The sequence below is a fragment of the Aspergillus undulatus genome (assembly GCF_047715775.1).
Source record: "Aspergillus undulatus strain CBS 261.88 unplaced genomic scaffold BDV17scaffold_4, whole genome shotgun sequence".
Taxonomy (NCBI): domain Eukaryota; kingdom Fungi; phylum Ascomycota; class Eurotiomycetes; order Eurotiales; family Aspergillaceae; genus Aspergillus; species Aspergillus undulatus.
The window spans coordinates 672,927-698,286 of record NW_027396608.1 but is presented as its reverse complement, the minus strand read 5'-3'; the positions used below and the strand labels follow the sequence as shown (position 1 = coordinate 698,286).

At 51.4% G+C, this 25,360-nt stretch overlaps 6 protein-coding genes across 6 annotated transcripts; 1 reads left to right on the top strand and 5 right to left on the bottom strand.

The window, feature by feature from the left end:
• Window positions 1–170: 170 nt before the first annotated feature.
• On the top strand, window positions 171–2,077 carry BDV17DRAFT_148089 (putative extracellular cellulase CelA/allergen Asp F7-like). The gene is made up of 2 exons (XM_073754435.1): window positions 171–1,401; window positions 1,474–2,077. Exons 1-2 carry the CDS (start codon window positions 667–669, stop codon window positions 1,882–1,884), a joined length of 1,146 nt encoding a protein of 381 aa, XP_073619972.1. The 5' UTR covers window positions 171–666; the 3' UTR covers window positions 1,885–2,077.
• A 1-nt stretch (window position 2,078) lies between these two features.
• BDV17DRAFT_148015 (putative HLH DNA binding protein (Penr2)) lies at window positions 2,079–3,481 on the bottom strand. The gene is made up of 2 exons (XM_073754434.1): window positions 2,902–3,481; window positions 2,079–2,841 (listed from the first exon to the last, which is right to left on the bottom strand). Exons 1-2 carry the CDS (start codon window positions 3,422–3,424, stop codon window positions 2,489–2,491), a joined length of 876 nt encoding a protein of 291 aa, XP_073619971.1. The 5' UTR covers window positions 3,425–3,481; the 3' UTR covers window positions 2,079–2,488.
• On the bottom strand, window positions 3,463–4,001 carry BDV17DRAFT_148002 (uncharacterized protein). The gene has a single exon (XM_073754433.1). It carries the CDS (start codon window positions 3,894–3,896, stop codon window positions 3,621–3,623), a length of 276 nt encoding a protein of 91 aa, XP_073619970.1. The 5' UTR covers window positions 3,897–4,001; the 3' UTR covers window positions 3,463–3,620.
• Window positions 4,002–7,062: 3,061 nt separating this feature from the next.
• On the bottom strand, window positions 7,063–8,742 carry BDV17DRAFT_252980 (putative protein N-terminal asparagine amidohydrolase). Its single transcript, XM_073756605.1, has 2 exons — window positions 8,164–8,742; window positions 7,063–8,094 (listed from the first exon to the last, which is right to left on the bottom strand). Exons 1-2 carry the CDS (start codon window positions 8,333–8,335, stop codon window positions 7,127–7,129), a joined length of 1,140 nt encoding a protein of 379 aa, XP_073619969.1. The 5' UTR covers window positions 8,336–8,742; the 3' UTR covers window positions 7,063–7,126.
• Window positions 8,743–9,129: 387 nt separating this feature from the next.
• Window positions 9,130–14,088, bottom strand: BDV17DRAFT_252977 (putative leucine permease transcriptional regulator (SAC3)). The gene is made up of 7 exons (XM_073756604.1): window positions 13,826–14,088; window positions 12,886–13,645; window positions 12,658–12,837; window positions 11,644–12,604; window positions 10,361–11,503; window positions 10,030–10,311; window positions 9,130–9,978 (listed from the first exon to the last, which is right to left on the bottom strand). Exons 2-7 carry the CDS (start codon window positions 13,456–13,458, stop codon window positions 9,299–9,301), a joined length of 3,819 nt encoding a protein of 1,272 aa, XP_073619968.1. The 5' UTR covers window positions 13,459–13,645; window positions 13,826–14,088; the 3' UTR covers window positions 9,130–9,298.
• A 625-nt stretch (window positions 14,089–14,713) lies between these two features.
• On the bottom strand, window positions 14,714–16,790 carry BDV17DRAFT_147954 (uncharacterized protein). Its single transcript, XM_073754430.1, has 5 exons — window positions 16,550–16,790; window positions 16,289–16,490; window positions 15,830–16,228; window positions 15,589–15,774; window positions 14,714–15,536 (listed from the first exon to the last, which is right to left on the bottom strand). The coding sequence occupies exons 1-5, from the start codon at window positions 16,640–16,642 to the stop codon at window positions 14,881–14,883; spliced, it is 1,536 nt and encodes a 511-aa protein (XP_073619967.1). The 5' UTR covers window positions 16,643–16,790; the 3' UTR covers window positions 14,714–14,880.
• Between the last annotated feature and the right edge of the window lie 8,570 nt (window positions 16,791–25,360).

Genomic DNA, 25,360 nt, shown 5'->3' with positions numbered 1-25,360 from the left:
TGTTGAAACCAAACTTAGGCAGACGTTGTCGTTACATGTGGTGCAATATAAGCCTATTACCCTGCTGGTGTTAACTAAACAAAGTAGGCAACCTGCGACTTGACCTGAAGGGATGCGAGCATTACTGCACAGCAATGCAGCACAGAACCTGCTTTTTAACTATTTGACGGCGCAGCATGAACATGATTCTCATAGGAAAAGATCAGCTGAATATCGCTCGGTCTGATCCGGATCGCTAGGCTTGTCATGGGGTCCGGTGTTTCAGAGTGCCATCTCATTTCGCTAGAGAGAGCTAGGGCCACTCTGCCACCAACTGCCCCAATCAATGACTGCAAAGATGCAGTATATGGGCCCAGTGGGATGTTTTCTAAGATGAGTTAATCTAATTAAATTGCAACAAGGCTAATGCCTGCCCATGCAACATCACAACCCTGGGTCTAGTCCCACGACTTGAGCTCTTTAAGAACCCTCGTTCTGCCAGGATTTCTTCCTGCCATCGCTAGACTACACATCAACTGCCTGATTTGAGATCTGGGCGTCCATTCATTATCACAAGCTTCAGTGCCGGCTGCACGTTCATTCATTCGTTCATACTTGCATTACTGTTACCGCTGTCTGGGACTGGTCTATCACATTCTTTCCATTACCCAGTAAATCACTGCAACAATGAAGTACCAATACCTGGCTTCCCTAGCCCTAGCCTTGAGCGCAAGCAGCTCCGTCTCTGCGGTGCCCCTCAAGCCCGAGGCCAACGGGTCCTGTCCGGCTGGGTACTCGCCGAGCGTGTACTATATCACCGTCACGGCCAGTGCAGAGGCAGAGCCCACTGCTACATCTGTCGTTGAACCAACCTCAACCTCGACTTTGACCTCAACTTCAACCTCGACTTTGGAGGCATCCTCGTCTTCACTTTCGACTTCAACTTCAACCTTGGATAAAGTGAAAGCACCTTCCACTGTCGGCGCCATCGAGACTATCCCCGCTGCTGTCGTCGAGGTCTCGACCAGCAGCACCGAGTCGGCATCGGCTGCACCGGCTTCAACCTTGTCTTCATCTCTCCCCGCTGGCGAAATCGAAACCCTACCTACCACCCAAGTCGCCGTCGCCCAACCCAGCACCGCCACCACATCAACAACCGAGGAGGCGGAGGCCACCACCTCAACCTCAACTACCAATGCCTCTGCTTCTAAAACCTCCAGCTCTAGCTCATCATCTTCCACAACCGGCTCAGCAACCTTCTACGGCGGCAACCTCTCCGGCGGAACATGCTCGTTCACAGACTACACTTTACCGAGCCACCTCACGGGCGTCGCATACTCCGGTGAAGCGTGGGATGATGCTGCGGAGTGCGGTGCCTGCGTGGAGGTTACGGGGCCCGATGGGAATAGTGTTAAGGCTATGGTGTGCCCAATCCCCCTTCTTCCTTCCTTACCTTTACCTTCCAAGATGGTTTGCGCTAATCGGGTTGGATAGATCGTAGACAAATGTCCAGAATGCAGCAGCACACACCTCGACCTCTTCGAGTCCGCCTTCACAACGCTCGCCTCGAAATCCGAGGGTGAAATCCCAATAACATACAGCAGCGTCTCCTGCAGCATAACATCCCCTCTCAAATTGAGGAACAAATCCGGGACGTCAGCATACTGGTTTAGTATGCAGGTTGTAAACGCGAATGAGGCGGTTTCTAGTCTGGAGGTTAGTACTGATGGCGGGAGTACGTGGCAGAGTACCCAGAGGAGCGATTATAACTTCTTTGAGAACGACGCTGGGTTTGGGAGCGAGACGGTTGATGTTAGGGTTACCGGGAAGTCGGGGGGAACTGTGGTGGTTAAGGGGGTGAGTGCGGAATCTGGGAGTAGTGTTGAGGCGGATGGTAATCTTTGAGGGAGGCTGGTGAGGTGAGGGTTTGGGGGGTTAGGTTTGGATGTGGTGAGGTGTTGACGAGGAGGGAATGCGGTGGTTGGGATTGGATGGTCTTTATTCTTCTCTTTTCTTCTATTGACCCGACTGGCTTTCATTTCTTTCCCCCAGTACATATTCACTTCCCGAAAAACTGACTATTTGACGAAACGCTACGGTATCTACGGTTTGACGTCTTGAGATCAAGTAACTGCATTCTGAACGCATGCTATAGCATCAGTGCAAACAAACAACAAACAACTCCCGAGCCTAATTCGCCAACCCACCCTTGAATAGCATACAGAAAGAAGAGAGCAAGGGCAATAATAGCAGATCAACCGGTCCCTAGTATAAGGATTAAGAATGGACGGAGATGAAGTGTCCATCGTCACCTGTGTATAAGACGAAAACAGACAATATCCGAGCAGAGCACCATCACTGGGAATAAGCAAACAGACCCCTTGAGCAGATGAACGGGAAATAAGGCGACGAGGAAGCCTTCTCTTCGGAGAACAATGTCATGGCACAATACGTTGGTAAGGCCTGGGCGGAAACGGCAAATGTAACTCGTTAAATTTGCAACTCGAGGTTAAACCTGGTTCTGGTCCACGTCGAGAGCTTCTAGCTCTTTCGATTCTTCGTAGTCGTCGAATTCGAGCCCTGCTTCGCGACACCGGTTCAGCCACTTTAGTGCAATATCACCGCGGCGGTTGACCTCAACTTTTAGCTTCGAGTTTTGGGCACTGATTTCATTGATGGCATGCCCTGTCGTCATGTTGCTCTGCTCCCATCGCTCGCCCATTTGTCTCTTATCCTCGTGTAATTGATTGATGTACTCGATGGCGCGTTGTAAAATGGCGCCCTTGTTCTTGTCGCAGTTCGGTACGAGGCGAGCAATCTGGTTGATGCCTTCGTTGATAGCCTCACGACGCCGGCGTTCGACTGGACAGGCAGTTAGTAGTTGCTCGACTTGCGGATACAGCACATGGAATCTGAGCGTACCCTCTTTGTGGTTGTTCTTGCGGACTTGGTGCCATTCAGGCGAGCCGACAGTAGGCTTCTGGTTCATACTCTGTGCCTCGCGGGCGGCATATACTGCGGCAGCCGTAGAGTTGTGGTTTTGACCGATGCTCTGACCGATATCATCTCCGAACGTAAGGCCATGCGTCAAGTTGTTATCGAATGTGTTATCCGGCGGTGGAGGGTATTTGTTCTGAGGGTTGTGAGCAGCGAGCGCTGCCTTGGCAGTAGTAAGAGCATTATCGTCGGTAATTCCATTTTGCGTTCCGACATGTTGGAGAATTTGTTGGTCAATGTTGAGCTCTGACCCTGTGTTCGGTAAGCCGTGGTCGTAACCAAGGGCATTGTGCGTGAAGTTTTGGGCATCCGTGCCAGGGATACTGCCGTTACTCCCATGAGATGACCGGTTGAGGCGTTGAGCATCTGGGCCGGCATCGTCACTGCTCTCACGCTTGCGCTTCACCATGTTGCCTTCTGAGGCGCCGAGTTGTTGTGTATCAGCCATGGTCAGTGTCTAGTAGTTGTAAGTCACGAGCCAATATGCATAATGGCAGTGCATACCTATTAAATATCTTGAGAAAAGTTCCTGCAGCGTATGTTATGTCGCCGGTCTGGAAGACATTGTCAGTAAGATGCCACAATTTGTAAATCAAAGCAGAAAGTCTTCGAATAAAACATAAAATGTAAGAGATCAATGTTTATCAGCAACACTGACGAGCTAGACCGAGCTTGTTTTGTGTTCCATGATGAGAGACTGCGCTGTGCCGAGCAGGTGATGAGACGCGTTGTGTGGGCTGACGCGCTGCTCCGCATCGTAACATCAACAACACTCGGCGCAGGCAACTGATGGCAGGTAAACCATACATCGCGATTTTACTAGAAGCGCACGACAGAGATAATAAGGTACGCAACGCGGGTAAGTACACAGCAAAGCCCATCCAAAGGCATGAGGCTTGACGCTCGAGCAAGCGTGTCATGACGTCTCAGCGATCGGCGGAACCGCAAAAAAGGACTTCAGCCACCTCAGCCGGCTCACGGCAGGGAGCAAGGAGATCATGGCGCAGGTCGCATCAGGTCCAATAACGCGATACAGAGGCGGCAGTTTGATTGAAGTGGGCCGTGATGGAAAAGCAAGCAGAAGGGAGGGAGCTGTACCTTGGGATGGGCAGTCTATCACCTGACAGCAAGTCACCTGCCACGGACAACAACAAGAGTATCGCGATCCGGTGCAGACGCGAGACCTCGAGCTTCGAATTCGGGTGAAAAACACGCGGCCAAAACGGTCGATTTGACAGCAACGAAACGGTCGAAATTGAGCTTGATCAACAACAAGAGGCGGCTTTTACCCATGAAATAAGGGATACATGAAGGAGTAGAGAGAGGTCGAAGTAGAGGTGCTGCTCACGTGGCGAGGGAGATGCGAAAGAGGAGAAGCGCTGCCGGTAGATGCGGTTGGCGGGAGACGCCTAGTGTGCAGTTAGTCACCTGACGCCGAGGTTCATCTCACATCCAATTCACATTCACATCAACTTCGCCCAGAATCGAGATGCTCTCGATTTATGAAATGACCAGTCACAACTTGCGGCTATCTATCCTTATAAAAGGCGCATTCCTTGCATGATTCGGTATCTCCCTGGCCCAGCCAGTTTGGTTCCCTCCTTCATCTTCTGGTCGATGTCATGTGCCAAAATCCCGTGCCCCTCCCTCTCTCAGCGCCCTGACTCTGCCCGCTGATTGGCCGCCCGCACCACCCATTCCGGTTGGCGGAGGAGGGGTTCACCCGGGATCACGTGGCGGCCTGCAACCCTCCCTGTGGGAGTCTCCATTGGTTGTGCATCAGCAGTCCATGCTCTTGAAGATCTTGGAGAGCCTTCCTGAAACGCTCCCACCTCGCGGATCAAATCCCCGGCTTTTAGCCTCGCAACGCACCCATCCGCCCCATCCTGTTATTGGAGAGCACCTACCGCCTCACACTAGAGTACCTGCTTTGCCTTTTCACGGGCCGGCCCTGCTCTAGTACACAGTGAGAAGAACCCTCCACTGGTCAGGCATGGGGTTGCACGGTCCATCTCCCTTATCGTTTTCTAGCCGCCGATCATTTACCTCTCTCCATGTCCTATCATTTCGATACTTCTCGACCACCCTCCAGCCTGGCCAGGCCAAAGTACCTCTCAGTCTCAGCTGAGACCAGATGACCTTGCCGACGGGACCTCAGCTCACTGACCGGTCGGTGCGGTCTAACAGGCTCATCTCCAAAGACCGTCGTCTCACTTGCCCGCTTTGTGCCCACTTTGTCTCAAATATCTGGAGCTAGAACCATCAATCTACCCGATGACCTTCTCCTTGTTTCCAACAAACTACTATCTGTTGTTGACCTTCCTTCCCATACACGCTTTTCGTCGCTATCCCATAGTGCGACTGCGACTGCGACTGCGACTCCACCGGTGTCACATGTTATACCCAAACTCATCTGCACACCCATCCTAGACCTCATATCCCTTCACCCGGGAATAATGGCGCAATCCACAACGCCAGCCAGTGACTGTGGGGTCCTGAAGAGTTGCATCGAATTCAGATCGACACACAAGGTTCTAAACAGAAGCGCCTGGTAACCGTCGATCCTGGCTTCCTGGCCAGTCAGGCGATGAGCAGAATACTACCTACTACCTACTCAAGCCGAGACTAAGATTACGTCTGAATAAGAAGCTAACCGGAGCTAAATGGTGGTTATGCGGAGGTATCAAGATGTGAGTATCACTCGCCCCGACCCCGTCAGATTCTTGATATGAGAACGCCTCGCCTCGCTTGTACGGCACTAGACACAAGGCACTAGGTATCTACATCAAAGCCCAGCGCCCAAGCATCTAAGCCTTGTCACACGGATGCATGCGAGTCATGTCTCACATGATCCGTGAGGACAAGGGGGTGTAGGTAATTATCGCGTTAGGTAAACCTCAACGAAATTCTCAGGGTCGCAGGGCTTCTCATCCTCAATAAGGTCATATCTCTGGCTTTACTGTCTAAGCCGTCTTAGCTTTCAGACGCGTCTACTTCACCAGAGGCTGAGGTAGGGTATCATGCATATGCTGATACCCGCCGAGCAGCGTAACCTTCCAGTCCCCAGTCTTCCAGGTTCCAACCATGCGGTCTGTCCTCGGAGCCATGACCTCAAATTCGCTACCTGCGAGCTGGAACAGCAATAGCACTAGCAGTAGAAACGACGCGCTTCGCGCGGCCGCCATAGAAAAGAGACTACTACTGTCAATAATGCAGACCCTCCGTCCGGTCCGGTCCGGTCCGTATACTCAGTACTAGTAGATACCTTTGAATAAAGACGACGCATACCAAGAATGTGTCGGACGCTGAGCATTCCTCCGCCGCCGTATTTATAGAAACAGGTACGTATGGTACTCTGTAGGCACGTATCTCTCCGTACAACTATGCATGCGCTTTGAGTATCTCGAACGAAGCAAAGGCCAAGGCAAAGCTGAACCTGGAGTAAGTTGGGCAACTATTAGACATGCAGTATCTGATTCAGTAATTTCATCTGCTTAGCCTTCTGCTCATCGGATAGGCAGGGACATGTTGAGAAGGACGGGGGCCATAACTGGTACCTACTACTAGTACTTATATCGGCCTTTAGAGTACTTACTTTCCGTGGACATCTTCCCCCCTTCCTCGTCCCTTTCACTGCGTACGACGGTACATGGGTCCAAGACACTGGTATTTCTCTGGAACCAGATTAATATTAGTACTAAGTATTTGAACTAGGTAAATAATCTGGTACACCATCGGGCGCAAAGAATCAGTACTGCTTGGGCTTACCTTCATCGCGGTTCCCTTGCAAGCGAACCATGCCCAACTGCTACGCTTGCGATGAAGACCAGTTCTTGCGAAGGTGCGACTGACCCCGGCCCGGCCCCGCCGCCCATCGCACCTGCCCAACTGGGCGGAGTATGCTAACCGGGAAGGAGCGATGGAGGGCCAGGTCTCGATTTATCTAGATGGAAAGAGCAACCGTTGGTAGGCGAACCCCCGATAGCTGGAGCCCTGTTCGCGCTTACCTTATAGATAAGGTGAATGGGCTACCTCAAATTTAAGCATGTAGATGACCTCCTACCTAGAACCGAGAATGAGAATCATTAAAGGGTCTATATCAACACCTGCATCCTATCTAGATACCAAGAAAATAGATACACATGCGCAATCACTCTCTCGCCCTACTGACTAACTGAAAAACCATCTTCGGATCGGCCCCCGTATCCGCGAAACAGAGCCCTTCCTCCCGAGCGCCAAGTATATCCCAGCATAGAATCTTCGCGTCGAATTCCGGTTCTTGATCATCATCTGATGATGAGGCTCCAGCGTTGTCAGCCGCACTGAAGGGAGCAAGACGAGGCCGTTGCGAAATAGCTATAATCGTGCTTGTCCCCGCGTACCGCGCGAGAGAAGGCCCCTCTTCCTCGCCTGCACGGTTCGCGAAGACGAGGATGACTTTCTTCTCGGGATATGTGTTTGCGTCTGTTTCGGCATTCGCGTCGGCATTCAAGGCATGACGCATTTGTTTCTGAAGCAGGGGCATGAAGCGCTGGATCCAGTAGTTGAATGTTTCGAGCGCCGGGCCATCAGATAACGTATCGACTTCTTCACGGGTTAAGAGGGTAAGCCAGGCCATGGAAAGGATGACGAGCTGGGACCTTGAGTCTAGCACGCGGTGCGCGAATTCATAGGCGGAGTAGGGGGCTTCGAATTTGTAGGGATTTATGTCCATGCATATGCCGAAGGATGTGGCGATTTCGTTACTGACTTTACTTTCTAAGCCTGAGCTTGCAGGAGGCAGAATGGCCGCTTCACCCTCCGCTCTTGAGGGACTCGATTTTGGGAAGGTGAGTTGGTGAAAGCCGAGCTCTGCGCTCCCTTCGCTCGCCCATGTCTCGTCGGTGTAGTAGAGGAATGTCTTGCGGTAGTTTAAAAGGACGGAGCCTTCTTCATCGACGACAAGGAGCGAGTTGTAGTACTTCTCGTTTCTTTGTCCGTCAGTTTCGATCTCGGGGTATCCCACGCAGACTTTACATCCTAGTCGTTTCGCCGTTTGTCGGGCCCAGGTTGCCGAGGGGCCCTCGCCGGCTGGTTCAAGATATGGCCTTATGGCTTCCAGGGACGGGAAGTTGTAGCCTGCGTCTGTATTAGCATTTATCTCTCTATCGGCACCCAAACAAGTACAAGCAATGGATGAAGTCATACCCGTCATAGCCAACTCCGGCAAAACCAAAATATCTAGTTTTGCATCTTCAACAGGGACACTTGACCCATCCCCTTGGCTCACCCGCGCATCACGCAACAACTCATCGGCCTTCCTGATGTTCGTTTGGACATTGCCTAGCACCGAGGCGATCTGCAACGTAGCGATTCTCATCCCTCTGCGCTTAGACCCAGATCTAAATCCAGATCTAGATCTAGATGTCGGTCTCGATTTAGGTAGAGATGCAGACGAATGTCCAAGCTGAAGCCGTGGATCGCTACTCGACCACAGTCTTTTCTCAATCCAGTTACCCAGCCTCCCTGACCGACTATGGCTATGGATGGCCCCTTTCTGAGTCTGGAACTGTTGCTCATAAAGATACAGATGCTGACTGTGTCTTGCGCCTGCGCAAACGAATGCTAAGCGGATTGGAGAAAGCGAGAGCCCAGAAAGTCGTTGTCGATGACGGTGCTGGAAGAGGCCAACACGGATGAGCCTGGGGGTCGCAATCTTGGTAGTGTGGCGTTGAGTTTTGCGATTCAGCTTTCCTTGATCACTATGGTTCGAAGTTGACCGGCCACAGATTGTTGAGATGTTGGAATGGATGAATGGATGTTGATAGATGGACGGGAGTCGCTGATTGGAAGAGTGGCCAAGCGAAGGGTCATGTGACTGCTTCCATCTCTTGGGGGTTCTTTGTACGGTAGACAAAACAAACTGGTAAAGACTTGAATAGAATTACTTCACGAGATAGATTCCCAGGCTCAGATCTATTGGAATAGTCTGAGGGAAAGAGTAATGTAAAACTTAGGTAGAGGGGGTAGAGGCTGACTGATGTAGCAACACCACCACCCACGCACAGATGCTAGAATCGAAGCTACTCACAACCTTACTATCTGATATCTAGACAGCAGGGATTTATGCTTGCGGCACTGAAAAAGAAAAAAGATGTATTATGATATAGTTCCTCCAACGCCACACGCAATGCAAATAAATAGTACAAACGCCAATGCCAAAATAGTAGACAACCATCATGGATATGTTCGGTAAAGGGAGAAAAGTATAAAAGATGGCGAAAGTCAAAGTGAATACAAACAGCCAGGGGCCATCCGCAGTCCAATCCACTCGAATATATTATTACCTCTTCCGCTTCGATGGCGTAGACCATGAGTTCTGCGGCGTGCTCGTGAAGTCTAGAGGTTTGTATGCTAATCCCTTTCCACCGGTCATTCGGATCCGCTGTTCTGTTCGAGACAAGCTACGCCCGAGACCGAGGTCTGAGTCTGGCGCGAGCGAGACATCATACCCGCTTATAAGCGATTGTTGAGGGGATAAGCTTCGGGAGAACGCAGCACCTGCAGAGGAGCCGATGCTGCTTCCGGGGCTGAGTGACGGGCGCCAGGGTTCATAGGGTGCAGAGGACGTGCTCATAATTCGTGGCCCGGATCTCAGTGATTCGGCCGCTATGCGTGCGGCGGAAAGGAGGAGGTCGTCTTCGTCAACGTGGTTCGGTTTAGGTGGTTCTGCGGGCTGTTCGGTTGGTTTGCGGGCGGTCATTGCTTCGATTTGCTCGAGGATGGGGAGTTTCGGTAGGGGTTTCATGGAAGCAGCCGCCATGGATTTCCAAGGAGGTTGCTCTGATTTCGGTACTTTGGGTGCTTTGGTGATTTTATTCGAGGGCGGAGTTTCTTGCTCGTGTACTCGTTTTCGACTTGCTGGGGTCGAGACTGTGCTCCGCCGTTTTTCAGCGGCTTCTCTCAACCACTTCAGCCATGCCGTTTTCCTTTCGGCTTCAGCTTGTTTGGCCTCGTCAGACACTACAGATAGTGAGTAATCGATGATCGCATGCTGCATAGGGGTAAATATACCTTGCTCTTGATTGACAGCCGTAGTTGACGCCTCCGGCTCATCGCTATCAGGGTAAGTGTCGACAACCGATTCATGGGATGCCTCTGGCTCTGTTGAGCTCATTGATTGAGTGGCGATCGGTTGTGGGAGTTGCATCGCATTTGAAGCTTCCCCGTTTGTTAATATGGCCGCTTGACTTGCAGAGGATTGATCTGCGTTGGGCTGCACAGCAGGCACTGTCCCAGGTAATTCAAGATGAGATAGTCGTGGCGTTGGCGGAGCGGGAGGTATTGAGCTTGTTTCTACAGAAACATTAACAGTGAATACATTCACAGTGACAGAAACACATACCTTTCTCCTCTGAAACTGGTGGTGATGAAAAAGGCGAAGTTGGCGCAGCAGGAGGCTGCGGCTGCGGGGTGCCAAAAGAACTTTGTTGGACTTTCTGAGTAGCCGGTTCCTGCGGCTTGAAACTGAACAATGGAGCTTGAGTCGTAGGAGCAGATGGGGCTTTACTGAGGTCGAAAATACTAGTGGAAGATTGTCCAGCAGTCGGGCCACCAGGTTGAGGGGGTTGAATACTAAAAGGAGACGAAGATTGAGGAGTACTGAATGGGGATGTGGCAGAAGTGGTGGGTTTTTGTAGGTTTTCAAAGAGACTGGGCGGCGTTTGAGATGTTTGAGGTTGAGATGTAGTGGGTTGAAAGGCCGTAGGAAGCTTGAATAGCGCAGCGGCTGATGAAGCAGAATCCTCTTTGTTTTGATTTTGCTGAGTGAAAAGACTTGTGTTCGAGAAGCCGCTCGGCGACTGTCCATTGCTTGTTGGTGTTGAAGTAGCAGTTGGCTGGCCAGCTTCAGCGGTCTGGTTTGAAGTAAACGGCGAGGAAGGTTTTGCAAAACTGCTTAAATTCGAGAACGCGCTCGAAGGCTGAACATTGTTTGCTGAAGGTGCTGAAGCTGAGGTAGTAGCAGTAGCTGGACTAGTCTCAGCAGTCTGCGACGAAGGAAATGGCGAAAAAGGTTTCGCAAAAGGGTTAAGAGATGGAGACGAAGACGTTGCAGGACTGCTAGCCGAGTCCTTAGGTGTGAAAAGAGACGCGAAGGGATTGGAGGCAGCAGGTGGTTGAGCTTGAGGTTGTGAATCGTTGGGCTTCTGTGAAAAAGGCGGCGCAAATCCTGGTATAGAGCCTTGCAAACCCGTAGTAGCTGGCTGCGGTATACTGCCGAAGGGCGTCGCAGCGCCAGAACTGGGAGCAGGCATCGGCACTTCGTTCTCCTCCTCACTCACAAAAAGAGAGTCGTCATTATCCATTGCGACCTCTTTCGTAGGAGCAACAGCAGAGCCACGCTCAGAGAGGTATGATCTGTCTATCATTCCTAAAGCTGCAGCTTCTTTGATGTTCAGTCCAAGGACAACCGCGACCAAGTTCCGGCCTGCGCGCTTTGATTCAACGTAGTTCTCAGAGAAGGAGTGGTCGGGTGACGGTTGAAACGCTGTCGAATGAATGAAATTAGTCAAAGTCGCATATGAGTTTCAACTGACTAGGAAGAATGGATCATTGAGCGGCAGATATGAAAGAGGGACCAAAAGACAAAGAACAGTAAACCGGATCGTAGCTGAGAATACAACATACCAACAGAGTCAACAGGACGGCTTCCCCAATTGAGATACAGGTCACCGTTCGCATTTTCAGCAAATTCCAAATCCTGCTCATTGCAGAATTGAATCGTCTGTTCATCGTCGTCAAAGCAAAGCACATTCGTCAGCTCACCGACCGTCCATTCCTCATTCTTATGCTGCTGAGAGGCTGGGTAGCGGCAGTATCCCTTCCAGATCGAGCGGATGGCGGTTTGACGCATGTGGTTGAAGTAGATCTCCGCCACACAGGCCATGAGGTATGAGACACCTGGAGAGTTGATGAGGTTGAAGAAGCGTGCGTAGAACCCTTGCGCAATCGCATTTGGCCTTTTGGCGTCGAGAGTGCCCTGGTATTCCCAGGTGTTTCCAGCAGCCGCGAATAGCTCCAATGCTACTCGCACCCGCGGCGCGTTCCGTAAATCGGCGGGCCACTTCTGCACACGAGCTTCCAAGTCGGGTCGCTGGTCGTGAATCGAGAAGATGATATAGTAGGCCCGGAACTCGTCCTCGTTGGGAAACAAGATTCGACCTCTGTTGTCGTCGTAATAATACATAAGCGAGAGCATTGTGTTGTTCAATTGCTCGCGTTCCTGGTGTCGGTCAAAGGGCTCTTCATTCGCGGGACTCGAAAGTAAATGAAGAGACACAATATGAAATCGAGCAATCCTCTCAAGGCATGTAACTGCGATTTTCACGTCCTCCTCCTGTGTAAGTTGCTGAACAGAGAAATCGTTTCGGATCGAGCGAGTCCGGTCCCAAACAAATTTGTGAATTATCCCTAAGGGTTCCGATCCGCCGATAACATGCCGGGTCAGGTAATTCATCGATTGAAGAAGCGTTCCAGGCGTTCGAATATCAGAAGGAAGTTGCTCATCGTATCCTGCGGCTGACCGTCTGAATCGCTTGAGCATCTTCGCTTCCATATTCTGTAACGTATTGGTCGCAGGGTGAAGATACTATAAACAATGGTTAACTCGACTAAACATTAGTATAACTGCAGGCTCCATACCTTTTCACTCTTATCAACCATCTTCTGGACGATGCGCTCGACTCGCTCAAACTCAGGACACATGCTAGTGCAAGTGCCCACGGGGGTAATCGCCTTGTTGAGCGACATAGGCTGGTTGGGATTGGCCATCTGCCCGGCCTTGATGGCCTGCTCCCTTTGTTTGGCGCGGTCGATTTTGAGCTATGGTGTATAAGCGTTTGGTTCGGCAAATAGGAGGATTAAACTTACCTGCTCATAACGATCGTTGTAGCTGCCGATAGTAGAAACATCTTCCACGGGCACAGCAGACCCAGCTAATCCATTTGTAGGCTCCGCAGACGATCCTCCTCGAGAACCACCCCTAGCATTGCCAGCAGTGCCGCCACGATTTGTTGGCTTCCCAGATTGTGTCGAAGATCCTCGCCCAAACCCTGTGAACGCCGGCTTCGATGGCGGTGTCGGCGCAGTAGCAGGCGGAGCTGAAGACTGGCCATGCTTCAGCTGTGCAAAAGGCGAAATTGTCGACGGTGTGGTCGTCGCTTGTTGATCTGCTTTGTTCGCGCGCCATGTGTTTCCCGTCGTCGCCGCACCCCTCGCATTGCCACGACCACCTCTTGTTGCAGCGGGAGTTCCTCGACCACGACCTCGGCCCCGGAAGTTCGCATTGGTGTGGCCGCCACGAGGCTGGAAAGCTGATGCGCCCCTAGGCTGGAAGGTTGTTCCTCCTCTAAATGGACTGCCGCGTCCGCGCCCTGTTGAGCTCGCTGCTCCGTCGGCCTGGGCCTGGTGAAGCGCAGCGAACGGGTTCGCCGGACTGGCCATACTGCCGCAAGCCGCGGGGGAGCGGCGAATGAAGCCGTACTCCTCCTGTAACGTCGTTTGGATAGAACTGTATTGAGCTCAAAATTTGAGTACTTAATTGGTCAACGTCGTGCGGATTTGCTGTGATTCTCAACTCGTGATTTCGAACGATAGGTAAAAGGTCGATGAAAGAACAGTCCTAGAAGTGCTATCCACCGTGATCGTTGGCAGGCGCATCATGAAAGTCAGTCTTTGTCCGTCTAGTGTATGGTAATGTCATAATGGCGCGATTGCAACGAAGGAGCGAAGAGCGGAAAGAGGGAGAGAGGGACACGGTGGGACGATGATGATGCATGATGGAAGCGCAGGACGGATGATAGCCCAGTACCTTGGGGGAAACAATCGGATGTTGAATAGCCACCACTCGTAGATGACTCGATTTATCGGCGCAGGTGTCAGCAGTCGCGTTCAAGCGTTGAAGAGGGCTGTCGCGAGCTCTGTTTCTGGATGATGTGACTTGATGGTTTGTTGGCAAGGCGATCGGATGGACGAAAACTTAACGCGGTGCAATTGGTGTACGGTGTCGTCGGCGCTTGAGCTGCTGAACGGAGGAATCTCAATGGGTGAGCGTCTCGACAAAGTCTTCAACAGCCGAAAACAGTTCGAAGAGGTCGAGAGAGTCTCTTTGTCCAGACGACTTGCCGTGAACCTCTGGGGAACGTGACTGATCCAAGACCTGGGCTCAAGCGCGGTTACCGCGCGTCTATTAAGTATGTGTGACTAACCGCAGAGCCATCACCATCTTCCAAGGTTCCTCGTAACTCACGCAGCTGTAAATTTTTAGAATTGAGTTCATGGAGAATCTTTATACTGCTGATGACTGCATATTTTCTCTAGGAAAGACGTTGGCTTTGTATCACATAACTAATCAATTCACACTAAGCACCCTATATACCAGCACCTCGCTATATATACCAAATCTTCGAAGCCCCGAGAGGATCATTCTAGACATTCAAGACCAGCTATCCAGCTTCGCCACATGCGCCCTCGCTCACAAGTATCTATCGATTAAATCGCAAACAAATGCCATAGTAAACAACAAGGTCTGACAGTGTACTCCAACGAGCGACTTTTGTTATGTGAGTGGCATGTGACTATAACAACATAACACCAGAAGTATAAGCAAAGCAGAAGGAACACTCGAAACATATATGTACCCAGAAAAGAAAAATGTCAAAGATGCCCAGGAAAGGATAACCAAATGTGCATATGTGTATTTGTCGGTTCATTGAGGACAGAATATCCCCAATGGTAAGCTGCAATCAGAAAGGGGAAGCAAGGCAGCGGAGAATCAAATACGATGTTCATTGGCATGATTCATGAGGTCGTTCAAGAGAGCAAAGTCGTCCTGGCAGTGATTGGGGCCAGTCCTGAGATTGAGGCTTAGAAAGAGTGCGGGGGCCTTCCACCAAGGAAGTCCATATTCGATGTTCGGTCACGGGTCAGATCCGGAAGACCATGAGGGGCGCCCATGTCTTGTGCGTGAGAAGAGTTTAGCGACAGCATTGCGTTTTGGGTGAGGACTTGACCGGCTCCGAACTCCATTTGATTGTAGAGGTTGGGACGAAAGGGTTGATCCCAGGCATCGTAGTGGCTGACATGTTGCATAGGTACCGTGAGCTGGCGGTGATGTTCGCCCGCAGCTGAAGTAGTGAACGGTGTGTGGGAGAGATAGTCGAAGGCGCCAGCCTGCTCATGAGGGCTGACTAGGCTAGGAGCCGCCGCCCTCATCATAGTTTGAGAGTAGCCATCTGCATACTCGGCAGATGTAGGCAGGTACGAGCGGCTTGGCCTTGGCTGCTCTCCGAAGCTCAAAGACTCGTTCAATGGGTATGATTGGTTTCTGTCGTTGCTCATGCTGAAAGAAGACGCAAATGAGGGCAGGTTTTCACCAGGGGCTGATGGGAAAACATCCTCCGGGTCCTCCTCAAAACCCTCAGCGTCGACATTTTGTTCTGTTTTGTCCACCACTGACTGGGTATCTTCTTGATCCTTAGCCTTCCCATCGCGGTTGCGGATGTACACCCGAGTGCTCGCATCTGTATGTCCTATTAGCCCTAATACCTAGGATTAGCCGGTTGGACCACATACCAACTTCCCCCCGTTCATACCGCTCTTCCAGTTTTCTAACCTTGAAAATTTCGTTGAGGATTTCCATCCTGTCTTCCATGTTCTCTGGAGGTCGAAGCTGCCTCTTGCAGTCGCTCGCAATTTCGTGAAGCTTTTCTGCTGGGAATTTGGGGTTGCATATGATGTGGATTAATAGCCGAAGTCGTTCTGCAATCACTTGTAAGCACGGAATATATGTTAATGACCTGAAACGGAAACTTACCATCTTTCAACAAATGGTCTGGCTCCTTGTGCTTGACATTAGCCGGCCACCATGATGGTTTTGTCTTCTCTGGTTCTTTTGTAGGGCCGCCATTGTATGGGAAATGAACTTGCTTCTTGTCTTCGATAGCCTTGATGAACGCCTTGCACAGGGTACGACAGCTCTGCTGCTGCACTGCCTTGAATGCGGTCGAATAGTACTCTCTAATCTTTTGGGTTTCACCGATTGGTTGAGCGATCATGTTAGCGGCAGCGGATGAAGGTATCTGCGAAACGGGCTCGACATAGTGTCCACTGAATGACGTCTCGAGAGCGCGGTCACGGGCCGAAGCCTTGCGGCGTTTGCCATGACGGAAGTATGCAGAATCATAACCATAGCCGTAGGCGTGAGGGGCAGCACCTAATGTTTATTGTAAGTCACTGTCACTAGGCACGAAAACCTGGTGATCACAACACATACGCAACAGTGGCTTCTGATATCCGATCTCAGGTCCGATTAATTCGAGGAACTTCTCGCGAACTTCGGGCGTAAAGACGGAGCGATTCTGCTCTTCGATAGATGCGGACTCTTTTATCCTGATCTTACCTTTGTTGTCGTAATAGATCAGAGCATAGTGGGTGAATGGGAGGTCCAGGGTTGGCCGAGAGGGTGCGCCCACAGGCTGAATAGAGTCACATCAGTGTCTGACCCAGTTATGTAGTAATGAGCATCTTTACTCACCAAAGTCGTTTCCCACCCAGCTCCACCGTCTTGCGTGCAAGATAAGGACCGCTTGATTCCTCCAGGCCCTGAGACAGGTGTGTTGACAACCATGATGCGGCAATGATTCAAGCTAATTGAGGGCTATGAGTTGAAAGAATGAGTGATAATCCGCGAAAGAATTGTCACGAATCTGAGGAGGGCTAGTGCAGGGAGTCGAGCATGTGGATTATCGTGAGACTGAACAGAAGCGAGCGTGGTGGACGAGCCAGTGTATTTGTACTTCTTCCTTCAAGCAGGTAAAGAGTACTTTGGCGAGGTTGTTCAAAGCGTGAAGCAAGAGACCGTCTTCGATCACCTACTCGAGGAAGCGATTGTTTGACTCCGAGCTGCAGGGCTACCGATCTGGCTCTGAGTCTCCAGGTTAGCCGCCAGTTTGGTATTTGGACGATTGCAGAAGTGCATCTTAACAAGCCAGTGGTTCGCGAGGGGAACAAGCGGCGAAGGCATGACGGGACTCGATGCTGATCTAGACACCAACCACCAACCACCAGCAGTGCAGTCTTCCGGGGAAGTAAACAGAGCCAGGCACTCTTCCACCAGCATCAAGCCAAATACGGGAGGATCGACCATTCGAGATGGAGGATGGAAACAAGAACGAGGGGCGGTTGCTCACCAGATCTCGAAGGATATCCCCGGGATGGCAGTGGATGGAGTGGATGGAGTGGACGACAGGGTCGCGCTGCGGGGTGACAGTGAAGAGAGCTGCAGGAAGACTGTCCGTAGCCGGGTGTCACAGACGGAACTACGTTGGGGCTGCAATGGGGTTGGGAGCGGCCGGTGGGCTCTCTTTGTTGTGGTTAACGGGAGGTGACAGGAGCTAGACAGTATACCGAGTACAGTTGTGGTGCCAAAAGATGACTGAGGAAGTGAAGGCCAATGAGGGATGCTTGGGTTCTTATAAAGAAGTGCAGAAGCCTGTGGTGTTGAGAAAAGAAAAGCTTGGACTGGACCGTCGACTGGGGGGAAGAGAGGCCTTTTCAGTGCAGTGAGCATGAGGCCGAGTATACAAAAGAACCAGCCAGGAACCCACTCTGCAGTGCATCGATTTCCCCTCTCTTTTCTATGAAATGCCATCGAACCCATTCCAAATCGGGGGTTCCAGTAACATGGATGATCCCTGTCGCGCATTTTATGGTCCAAAGCGAAACCAGCTAAAAGGCACCGGCACAATGCACGTCTGCAGTAAAGCCATGCACTAGAAGTGGGCTGGTGGATTTGCTTTTTTCTGCGCATCTCAGATAGAAAATAAAATAAAATCATGAATAATAACCCAAATAGAATTAATCTGGAAAATCGATCTTTTCCGCAGCCTAGGTTTGCTTTTTCTCACTAGTCTGGCCTCCATCGCCAGTGCGGCCTGCCATTTGTAGATCTGCGGGCTCGCTGACCAGCCCATCCACCTCATCGCGCCCTCCGCACCCAATAAATCTTGACCATCTTGACTGTCACTCGCCGTCCGATCTCCCCCAGGCTCTCCAGTTCCAGTTCCAGTTCCTGGTCCCCAGTGGCACTGCCTGTCGCCCACCTGAAGCTGCCCGCAACGGACCATCCCAGAGGCACTGTGGCTTTATTGCCTGCAGCAGATGGAAAATGCATGGGCGAATGTCTAGCGGCCTGGGCTTGGAACATGGCTAATTAGTCGGAGTACCCCTGCTGCGCCGTCGGTGATATATTTCAAATTGTTATGATTTTCGATTTCGGCAGCAGTATCTTTGGCGTGACAAAAGCACTTGTTGGCAGGCTAGTATAGTGAGGGTCAGCCCAGTCACTCGCACACGCACAGACTAGCAGTACCTTAGTTACTATGTACTGCAGTGGAGCTCCGCTGGGCGATGATCTAACAGACTAACACTCACAACAGCCTCTCGCTCCAGTCCCGTCGTCTGTCTCCAGGGATGTGCTCGCAGTCTCCGGACTATTGCTCATACCATGTCAGGAAAGGTTCGCGTCTTGGTGAGGATTTTGACATCGCGGCATGATGGGGCTGGGCTCCAAGGCTGCTAGAGCCTTGATTTGCACTCGGGAGGATCAATATTACTGTTATTTCGTTTGCCCTTGGGGCCCAACCAGATCAACCCATGACCTCCTGCTGGGTCAGCTCCTTCCCATAATAGCACTATGGTTCGGCCCTGCTAATCTCTCTTTATCTGCTCCCCTGGTCACCATAATGGAGATATTGATTAATTTTGCAAACAGCATCTCCGCGGCGACGTGGCCACAGCCGGGAGGATCTAGTGTCCCAGTCCTTGGGGACAATCGCCGATGGTTCCTGGCCGGCGCTTTTCTGTTGCAACTACAGAATAGTGTATTCTACGTATCACCCAACACTGTCGTCACCACGCCGTTCTAGCTTCTTCCAGTCAAAGCAGTCGAAGTCTAACCGTCGTACTTCTGTGCTTCGACGGACAATGGCTAGAAAGGGTCCGACCCCAAGTCAGCCCTCGGGTGGCTTGCATCTTGTACGACCTCTAGGAGAGGAGAGCGACTTGATCACGCACAGGCCGCAGTTCTTCAGGACTCTTCCACAGTTTTCACGCTGGTACCAGGGTGCGACGACTAAGCAGAAACTCAAAACTGCAGCAGGAATAATGACCGACCTGATTGCAGAAGAACGGGGTTGTCTGGGCTGTTCGGTTCGTCGTGAACTGAAAGGTACCTCTCTACCGGGTTGTGCGATCGGCTTCAAATTTGGACCCAGATGGAAGGAGCTTAGTGCCCTCATGAGACACGCCAAGTGCTGCATAGTTCCTCCGATATGAGGTTAGCTGCTCCTGCATCAAGGATTAGCCACTGCCACCGTCAGCTGAATCTTTCCCTGAGGCTTGAGAAGAACAGCGCGAGCAGGACAACACCAAGGCAAGGCCTTTAAGAACCCTGCAAATCTATTATACAAAGAGCCAGAGACCTACGCCACCTTGACCCGTCAGCTTTTGATATATTCTCCCGGGAGGTTACCAGCAGTCTGGTTTCAATCCGTGCGTCCACCCTAGTGGACTAGCAGCAATACTAGGAAGGCGCCTCGCTAAGTCGCCTCGGTTTTGCTGCCCAGCAACAAGGTACCATGACCGCCGTACGGGGTATGTCGGTGAAAATCCAATATTATATCATACTCCGTACTACAATTAACAGCGCCATTTGCACGGGGCTTGTGACGAGGAGTCACGGGAAGGACGTGATGTCGAACCTTCGACATCCGACCTCGGAGTAGGCGAGCGAACAGCACCCGGTCACCCGTTATCTACAGCGTAGGCTATTTTGGATCCGCTGAGAAAGGGACTGTTAGCGGGTCCCTGGGAAAGAATGCGAAAGGAATCAGGTAGAAAGACCATTGTCGGTGTGCCAAGTTGGCAGTAGTTGCTTGAATGCTTTCCCAGCAAGTGCCGACGGCAATCGTTCCAGCGGGCTGGGGTTCAACAATGAAGTTCAGCATATTGTTATGGGGACTGAGTTACACAGATCTCGAGCCAAATCGACAGACTCTCCATGATAGCTAAACTCTGTTGTTGCGCTAGTCGGCCATCTACATATAGTTACCTGTTCCTTGGGAAGCGCGGCAAAACCAGATATAATACATTCTCCCGGCACTTAATCTTGCTTCGCCCGAGGATAAGGTACAAAGGAAGCGGCAGTTAAGTCGCCCACAGTTGCACCCGTGCGCTCCCGATTTCTGTGGGAATCGCGGCCCAAGAAGTGCTCGGTGTTCCTCTCAAGAGGGCAACCGCTGCCCCGCACTCGGCTGAACAACACCACCCGACACCCAACCATCGTCCGCAATGAAGCTTCTTCCCACCCGCTCGCACTGACAACCGCGTTTTTCGAGGGCCTCAAGCCATCAACGGACAGCCGTTGGTTCATTTGCATCTACCCCTCCTTCCAAAAACGGGTAGACACCACGATGGATCGGCCTAGCCTGAAGGATTCCGAGGGCCCACCCAACTCATGCAAACCATTTCTTCAGCTAATCTCTACACCAATATCAAAGGATCCCCGAAGAGAAGGCACCCGTTGCCTCATTGCATCGGCTTCATTATGACCGAATATCCGGTCAGCAAGATCAGCTACGAGACAGGAACTGGTTGAGTCCTGAAACTCCAACCTACAGATTAAGAATATGAGAGGCACAGCAGTGGCAACGCTACGGCCGCGAGATCTTGAGGAACGTGACACGAATGGCAATATCCACATTTGGAACCCCAGTGCGCCTTGAATTTGACATTAAGCGCCGAATAAGCAGAAAAGAGGGTGACTGCCCAGAGTCATCCTCACTGGGCCTTGGCCGCTCCCAGAGTGATGTTCCAGTCGACCATCGCCTCACCCTTTCGTCACTCGCACCAATAACAGTACCTTAGCCCAGGCTAATGGAGGGTGTGATCATTGACGTCTGCTTCTCCAAGTGTCTATTGTTCACGAAACGCCAGTCACGCAAAGGAGCTCATTCTTAGCAATCCCCTTTTGAAACTGACGCTTGATCTTTTGACTTGGAAACAGCCTGAGGCACAGCAGATTGGTCATGGCTTTTTCCGAAAACGCGAAAGTTGATGTCGAAGTGCCAATCGGGTCGCATAGCTAGCCAACGCCGTTTTATGACAGCTTCCCGCTTGATCAATGATGGTCGATGATCCCTTGTCATGCTGATGACGTGCACGTCTCTACATTTGCCATTCCTCGTGCCTTTGGCTCTTTGCTGTGTAGTCTCGTGGATCTTACCCGCATGTTTACATTGTTGAACACTTTCAACATGGCATGGAGAATTAACCTTACAGTACGCGAGCCCTTGCTTCTTGCATTCTTTGGAATATATAGCCGACAGAGCCTTGTTCTGTCTGGAAAATCTGCAGCAGGCGAACAACCTCACCGCTACAATAACAAACAATCAAGTCCACCATGGCTTACGTCGTTGTACATGAATTATACAAGAAGAACCTGGATCCTGACAGCTGTCCAATGACATGCTTGTTCCGGTTTGTGTGACTTAATAGGGCCTTGACTACGCTCTAATTTGTTGGGTCACCTTTGCGATTTCTTTCTCTTCAAGTTTTCAGCATCGGCTGGCCAAGTTACGTACGTTGGAGACAGCCGGCTGAATGCCGCATTTGCCGCCGGGTCACACATTCCGGAGAATCTCAAGTGATGTACTTTGTGGCTAGCACGCCGTCTCTTTGGTGTTGGCGACCATCGAGACTGCAGAATTAGATATGACAATACGCGATGGAGCCTCCTGATTTTCGTCTAGTTCGGATCCGAGACTTCGCCGGCAGTGAAGAAATTGGAAATGGAGTATGGAGCAAGTTATGAAGAGAGCTAAGCAAGAAGCTCAGAGTCAGGGTAATATGGACCAGGGGGCGGCTGTCTCAGCTTGGGAAGGCGATTCCCGATCATTGGATAACTAGCAGGACTGACGGATTGACAGGCGGACGGACTTGTAGATCAGCGAGTTGCCAACTTAATCTCAGGACTGGCCCCTGCCCTATTTTTGTCATCTTTCAGTTAGCGCCCAGCTAGGCCTGGCGCTATCGGCCTTTATTCGAACCGCTATGTCCGCATTCGGCAATCTAGGCTCTTCATTGGGCTTGTCTGACAGTCTGAATTGCTAGAGCGCCTTTCTAAAACCTTAGCGCGTCGCCGACTTCAATTGTTGGGCAACGGACTCACTGGGAGATTATCAGATTGGTGCCCAAGGGGCAGTCGAAAGATGACAGGAGGCGGCAACACAGCAACAACAAAGAAAGTCTTGAAAACGCTCATACCGACCACAGTATGGACAGTATGCCAGTAAGTCATGACGAGCTCCACTGAAACACGATAAAGTAGGCAGACTGGATACGCCAATACGGAGAATTTGTCGGTACCCCACCCTTAACGTAGATCATACAGTCGGCAGCACTTGACACTCCTGATCAGCTCCTAGTTCACAACATACTGATCAGGGGCTCCTACACGAATAATGTCGGATCGAGATATCAGAAGGCATGAGTAGTTCCGCGGAGGTATGTAGTTGGATGTTGACGATATCGCAAAAGTTCAAACATGCCAAATCGGTAGCTGAAAGTCCATGACCTCAGTCTGTTGCACCTATCCGACACTATATGCGCAACCGCGCTTCTACAGAAAGGGGAACGGTCGCGAAAGTGGGTGCGTCATTCCAAGGCCAGAACCCGGCTTATCCGACTAAGTCAAAAAAGAGTCTTGAAGAGGGTTCCGAGTCGTGAATCGCTCAGGAACAGGTTTCGACCTCGAATCGCAATCGTGGACCTGGCACCGGTGAGATCTGAGCGCCAGGCCCAAACTTGCCCTGACAAGCTGGCAGGCTGGCAGACTGGCAGCAACCGAGTAACAGGAGCTTGGACGCGACAATCTTGTCAGACAAAGGCAAAAACGCCTGCGCTTGCGAGCTGCGCCCAATGGCAGCCAGCAGTCACGGGGTGGGAGAGTTTGACCCCGCGATGCCACAAAGCTCAGACTTCAGACCTCTGAGAGGGACTTTTTCCCGCTGTCACTTCCCGATCGCCCGCAATCAACGCCTGTCTTCGTTCAGAACGCAATAATCTTACCGGCGACCGGCACTCAAGATTCCAGTGGAGACTGGCGTCTCGGGGAGTCCGGTCCGGCCGTCCCCCCAACGCCCGGTCCATCCTGGATACGAATCGATCATCTGCCAGAGCATCTTGATTCTTGAATCATGTTCTGCGATTGTCCCATCCTGTCTCTGTGGCTGCTGTTGGCTTGCTTGCCTGTCTGCTCAAGCTTAAACGCCTAATTCTACAGGCCGAAACCTGGCGCTGCCACCGGTTGGTCTGGACTTCTGGCGGTTGAGTCTGTTGACAGCCCCGCGCTGTCATTGCAAATATTTCTCTTGGGTCGTTTCAAACCTCGTCATTTCTATGTATACTTCAGGACCCCTCATTCGCCGAGTATGCGCATCCTCGCGTTTGAGTGCAGTGTGCGACTGCGATCTGATGAAATCATAGCAGCGCTCGGACGCGTCCACATAGGACAAATGCACCAGGTACTTTTCCCCTCGACTCAATCTCAGTGACACCACTCAAAAAGAGTTTATACTAAGATCAATCTGTCCAGGTCTACATATTGAAGTCTCAAAACCCTTTGTCCTCTCCCCCACCTTCTCGAAGCCAACTGCAGCGACCGTTCCGGGGAAGCCCTTTAGCGGCTTAGCTCCAAGAATCCAGGACGATCGGTCGGACCCAGAACCAAAGATATGGGATGGGATCCCTGCCGGACTACACTGCTTAATCAGTGCTGATGCAGTGATGATGGACGCCGCCCCAAGCGACCGCTGGGTTTCAGGTTCCAACCCCCAGCAAGTGGTGAAAGTGATACTACGCTCCATGTCCTGGGTGCTAAACATAGAAGTCGGAGATATGATAAAGGAAACCAATTCCTGAAGGCGCGGAATTTCGTACTATTGGACGCCTGATGCCTTGGACGCCGTCGGTGTATAGCTATTCGGGTTATGTCGACTTTGACACAATCAAACGATTACGGAGCTTCAGCGTTTTATCTCGCGACCGCAGTGATATAGTTGCGGAGCTTTGCCTTGTTGAGCTGCGCGCATCTTCGGAGTCTCATGGCTCGGCTACCAGCTTTGCAGTCAAGCGCCTACATTAGCCTTCCCTGGATCTGTCATGGAATCAACCTTAGCACTTTACAAGTATGCTTGCGACGAAAGCGATTTACCTAAGCGCACCAACATACCTCCATCGACTTATTCGCTCGCCGGAGTGTCCCCATTTTTCGTCGCTCAATACTACTTCTCTTACCTGTCGAGCCCGTTCTGTTGTGCACCGTCGGGCCGGGCCTCTGCAGGTTCATGCATCGACTCCGTACGAGATACCGCTCTGTTCGTTTAATGGCATGCATTACCACAGAGGGCCTTTCTGAAACTTGAAAGTGGGCTGTGACTCTGCGAAACACATTCAGCTCATGCCGATCAAGCCATCCCCGACACGAACTCCCAGGAAAGGATGACCACCCGTCAACATTCCGCAAACTTCACATTGCGACGACTCTCCTTGCAGCGGATGTACTTTGACCTCGACGGCGGATAATAACACAGTAGAACCTAACGATGGCATGAACTCAACCGCGGAACTCCAACGCCAACTCATCGACTAAGTTGCGGGTAGCGTGGGGTCGCAGGGCAAACCATGGAACCATCCTCGAACTATATGGGCGGCGATGTTATACAAGCTACTGCATGGGAAGTTTCTGCTCCATGCCTGTGACCACACAATCACCACACAAGAATCAACGAAACCGAGGAGACTGAGTAGAGAACATATTGACTGCCCGTAGACATGGTACTCGCGCGATTAGATCTACGATTACCGAGAACCCCAAGCGCAATGATCCTTGCGGCTCCACCCAGATTCGCGGATTTGTTCGAAGCAAGCGAGACCCAATTGGATAATATAAACGCCGGATGACTCGGTCTAGACTCGACGACTCAAGGGTTTCCAGACTTGACTTCATTATGATCACCTCAACTCCAACTTGCAGTCTGTAGCTCGCTGCATCTGTCCATGTGCTCCCTCAGCGTGCGCATTTATAGCTTTCCATCGCTGATGTTTAATCCCACCAGTCCGAGCATTCTGATCTGTACGATTATTTTGACCTGAAGGGCGTTCAGACGCAAGGAAGCGCCGATCTCCCCGCCGAGTCTGCAGGCGCACAGACGTTGCACTGTTGCAGAATGGAGAGTCGCAGACTCCAGCCTCTGGAGTCAAGGTCCAGTTCCACTGGCTTCGATCG

Bases quoted from the DNA above. Each gene is read 5' to 3' on its own strand.
- BDV17DRAFT_252980 (XM_073756605.1), bottom strand. From the start codon at position 8,335: ATGAGAATCGCTACGTTGCAGATCGCCTCGGTGCTAGGCAATGTCCAA. The intron at 8,095-8,163 runs GTATGACTTCAT...ATACAGACGCAG, and splicing joins GCCGGAGTTGGCTATGACGG to GCTACAACTTCCCGTCCCTG.
- BDV17DRAFT_252977 (XM_073756604.1), bottom strand. From the start codon at position 13,458: ATGGCCAGTCCGGCGAACCCGTTCGCTGCGCTTCACCAGGCCCAGGCC. The intron at 12,838-12,885 runs GTAAGTTTAATC...TATACACCATAG, and splicing joins ACAACGATCGTTATGAGCAG to CTCAAAATCGACCGCGCCAA. The intron at 10,312-10,360 runs GTATGTGTTTCT...ATGTTTCTGTAG, and splicing joins ACCAGTTTCAGAGGAGAAAG to AAACAAGCTCAATACCTCCC.
- BDV17DRAFT_148002 (XM_073754433.1), bottom strand. From the start codon at position 3,896: ATGACACGCTTGCTCGAGCGTCAAGCCTCATGCCTTTGGATGGGCTTT.
- BDV17DRAFT_148015 (XM_073754434.1), bottom strand. From the start codon at position 3,424: ATGGCTGATACACAACAACTCGGCGCCTCAGAAGGCAACATGGTGAAG. The intron at 2,842-2,901 runs GTACGCTCAGAT...CTGCCTGTCCAG, and splicing joins CAAGAACAACCACAAAGAGG to TCGAACGCCGGCGTCGTGAG.
- BDV17DRAFT_148089 (XM_073754435.1), top strand. From the start codon at position 667: ATGAAGTACCAATACCTGGCTTCCCTAGCCCTAGCCTTGAGCGCAAGC. The intron at 1,402-1,473 runs GTGTGCCCAATC...CGGGTTGGATAG, and splicing joins GGAATAGTGTTAAGGCTATG to ATCGTAGACAAATGTCCAGA.
- BDV17DRAFT_147954 (XM_073754430.1), bottom strand. From the start codon at position 16,642: ATGGTTGTCAACACACCTGTCTCAGGGCCTGGAGGAATCAAGCGGTCC. The intron at 16,491-16,549 runs GTGAGTAAAGAT...GACTCTATTCAG, and splicing joins CTGGGTGGGAAACGACTTTG to CCTGTGGGCGCACCCTCTCG. The intron at 15,537-15,588 runs GTATGTGGTCCA...TAGGACATACAG, and splicing joins GTATGAACGGGGGGAAGTTG to ATGCGAGCACTCGGGTGTAC.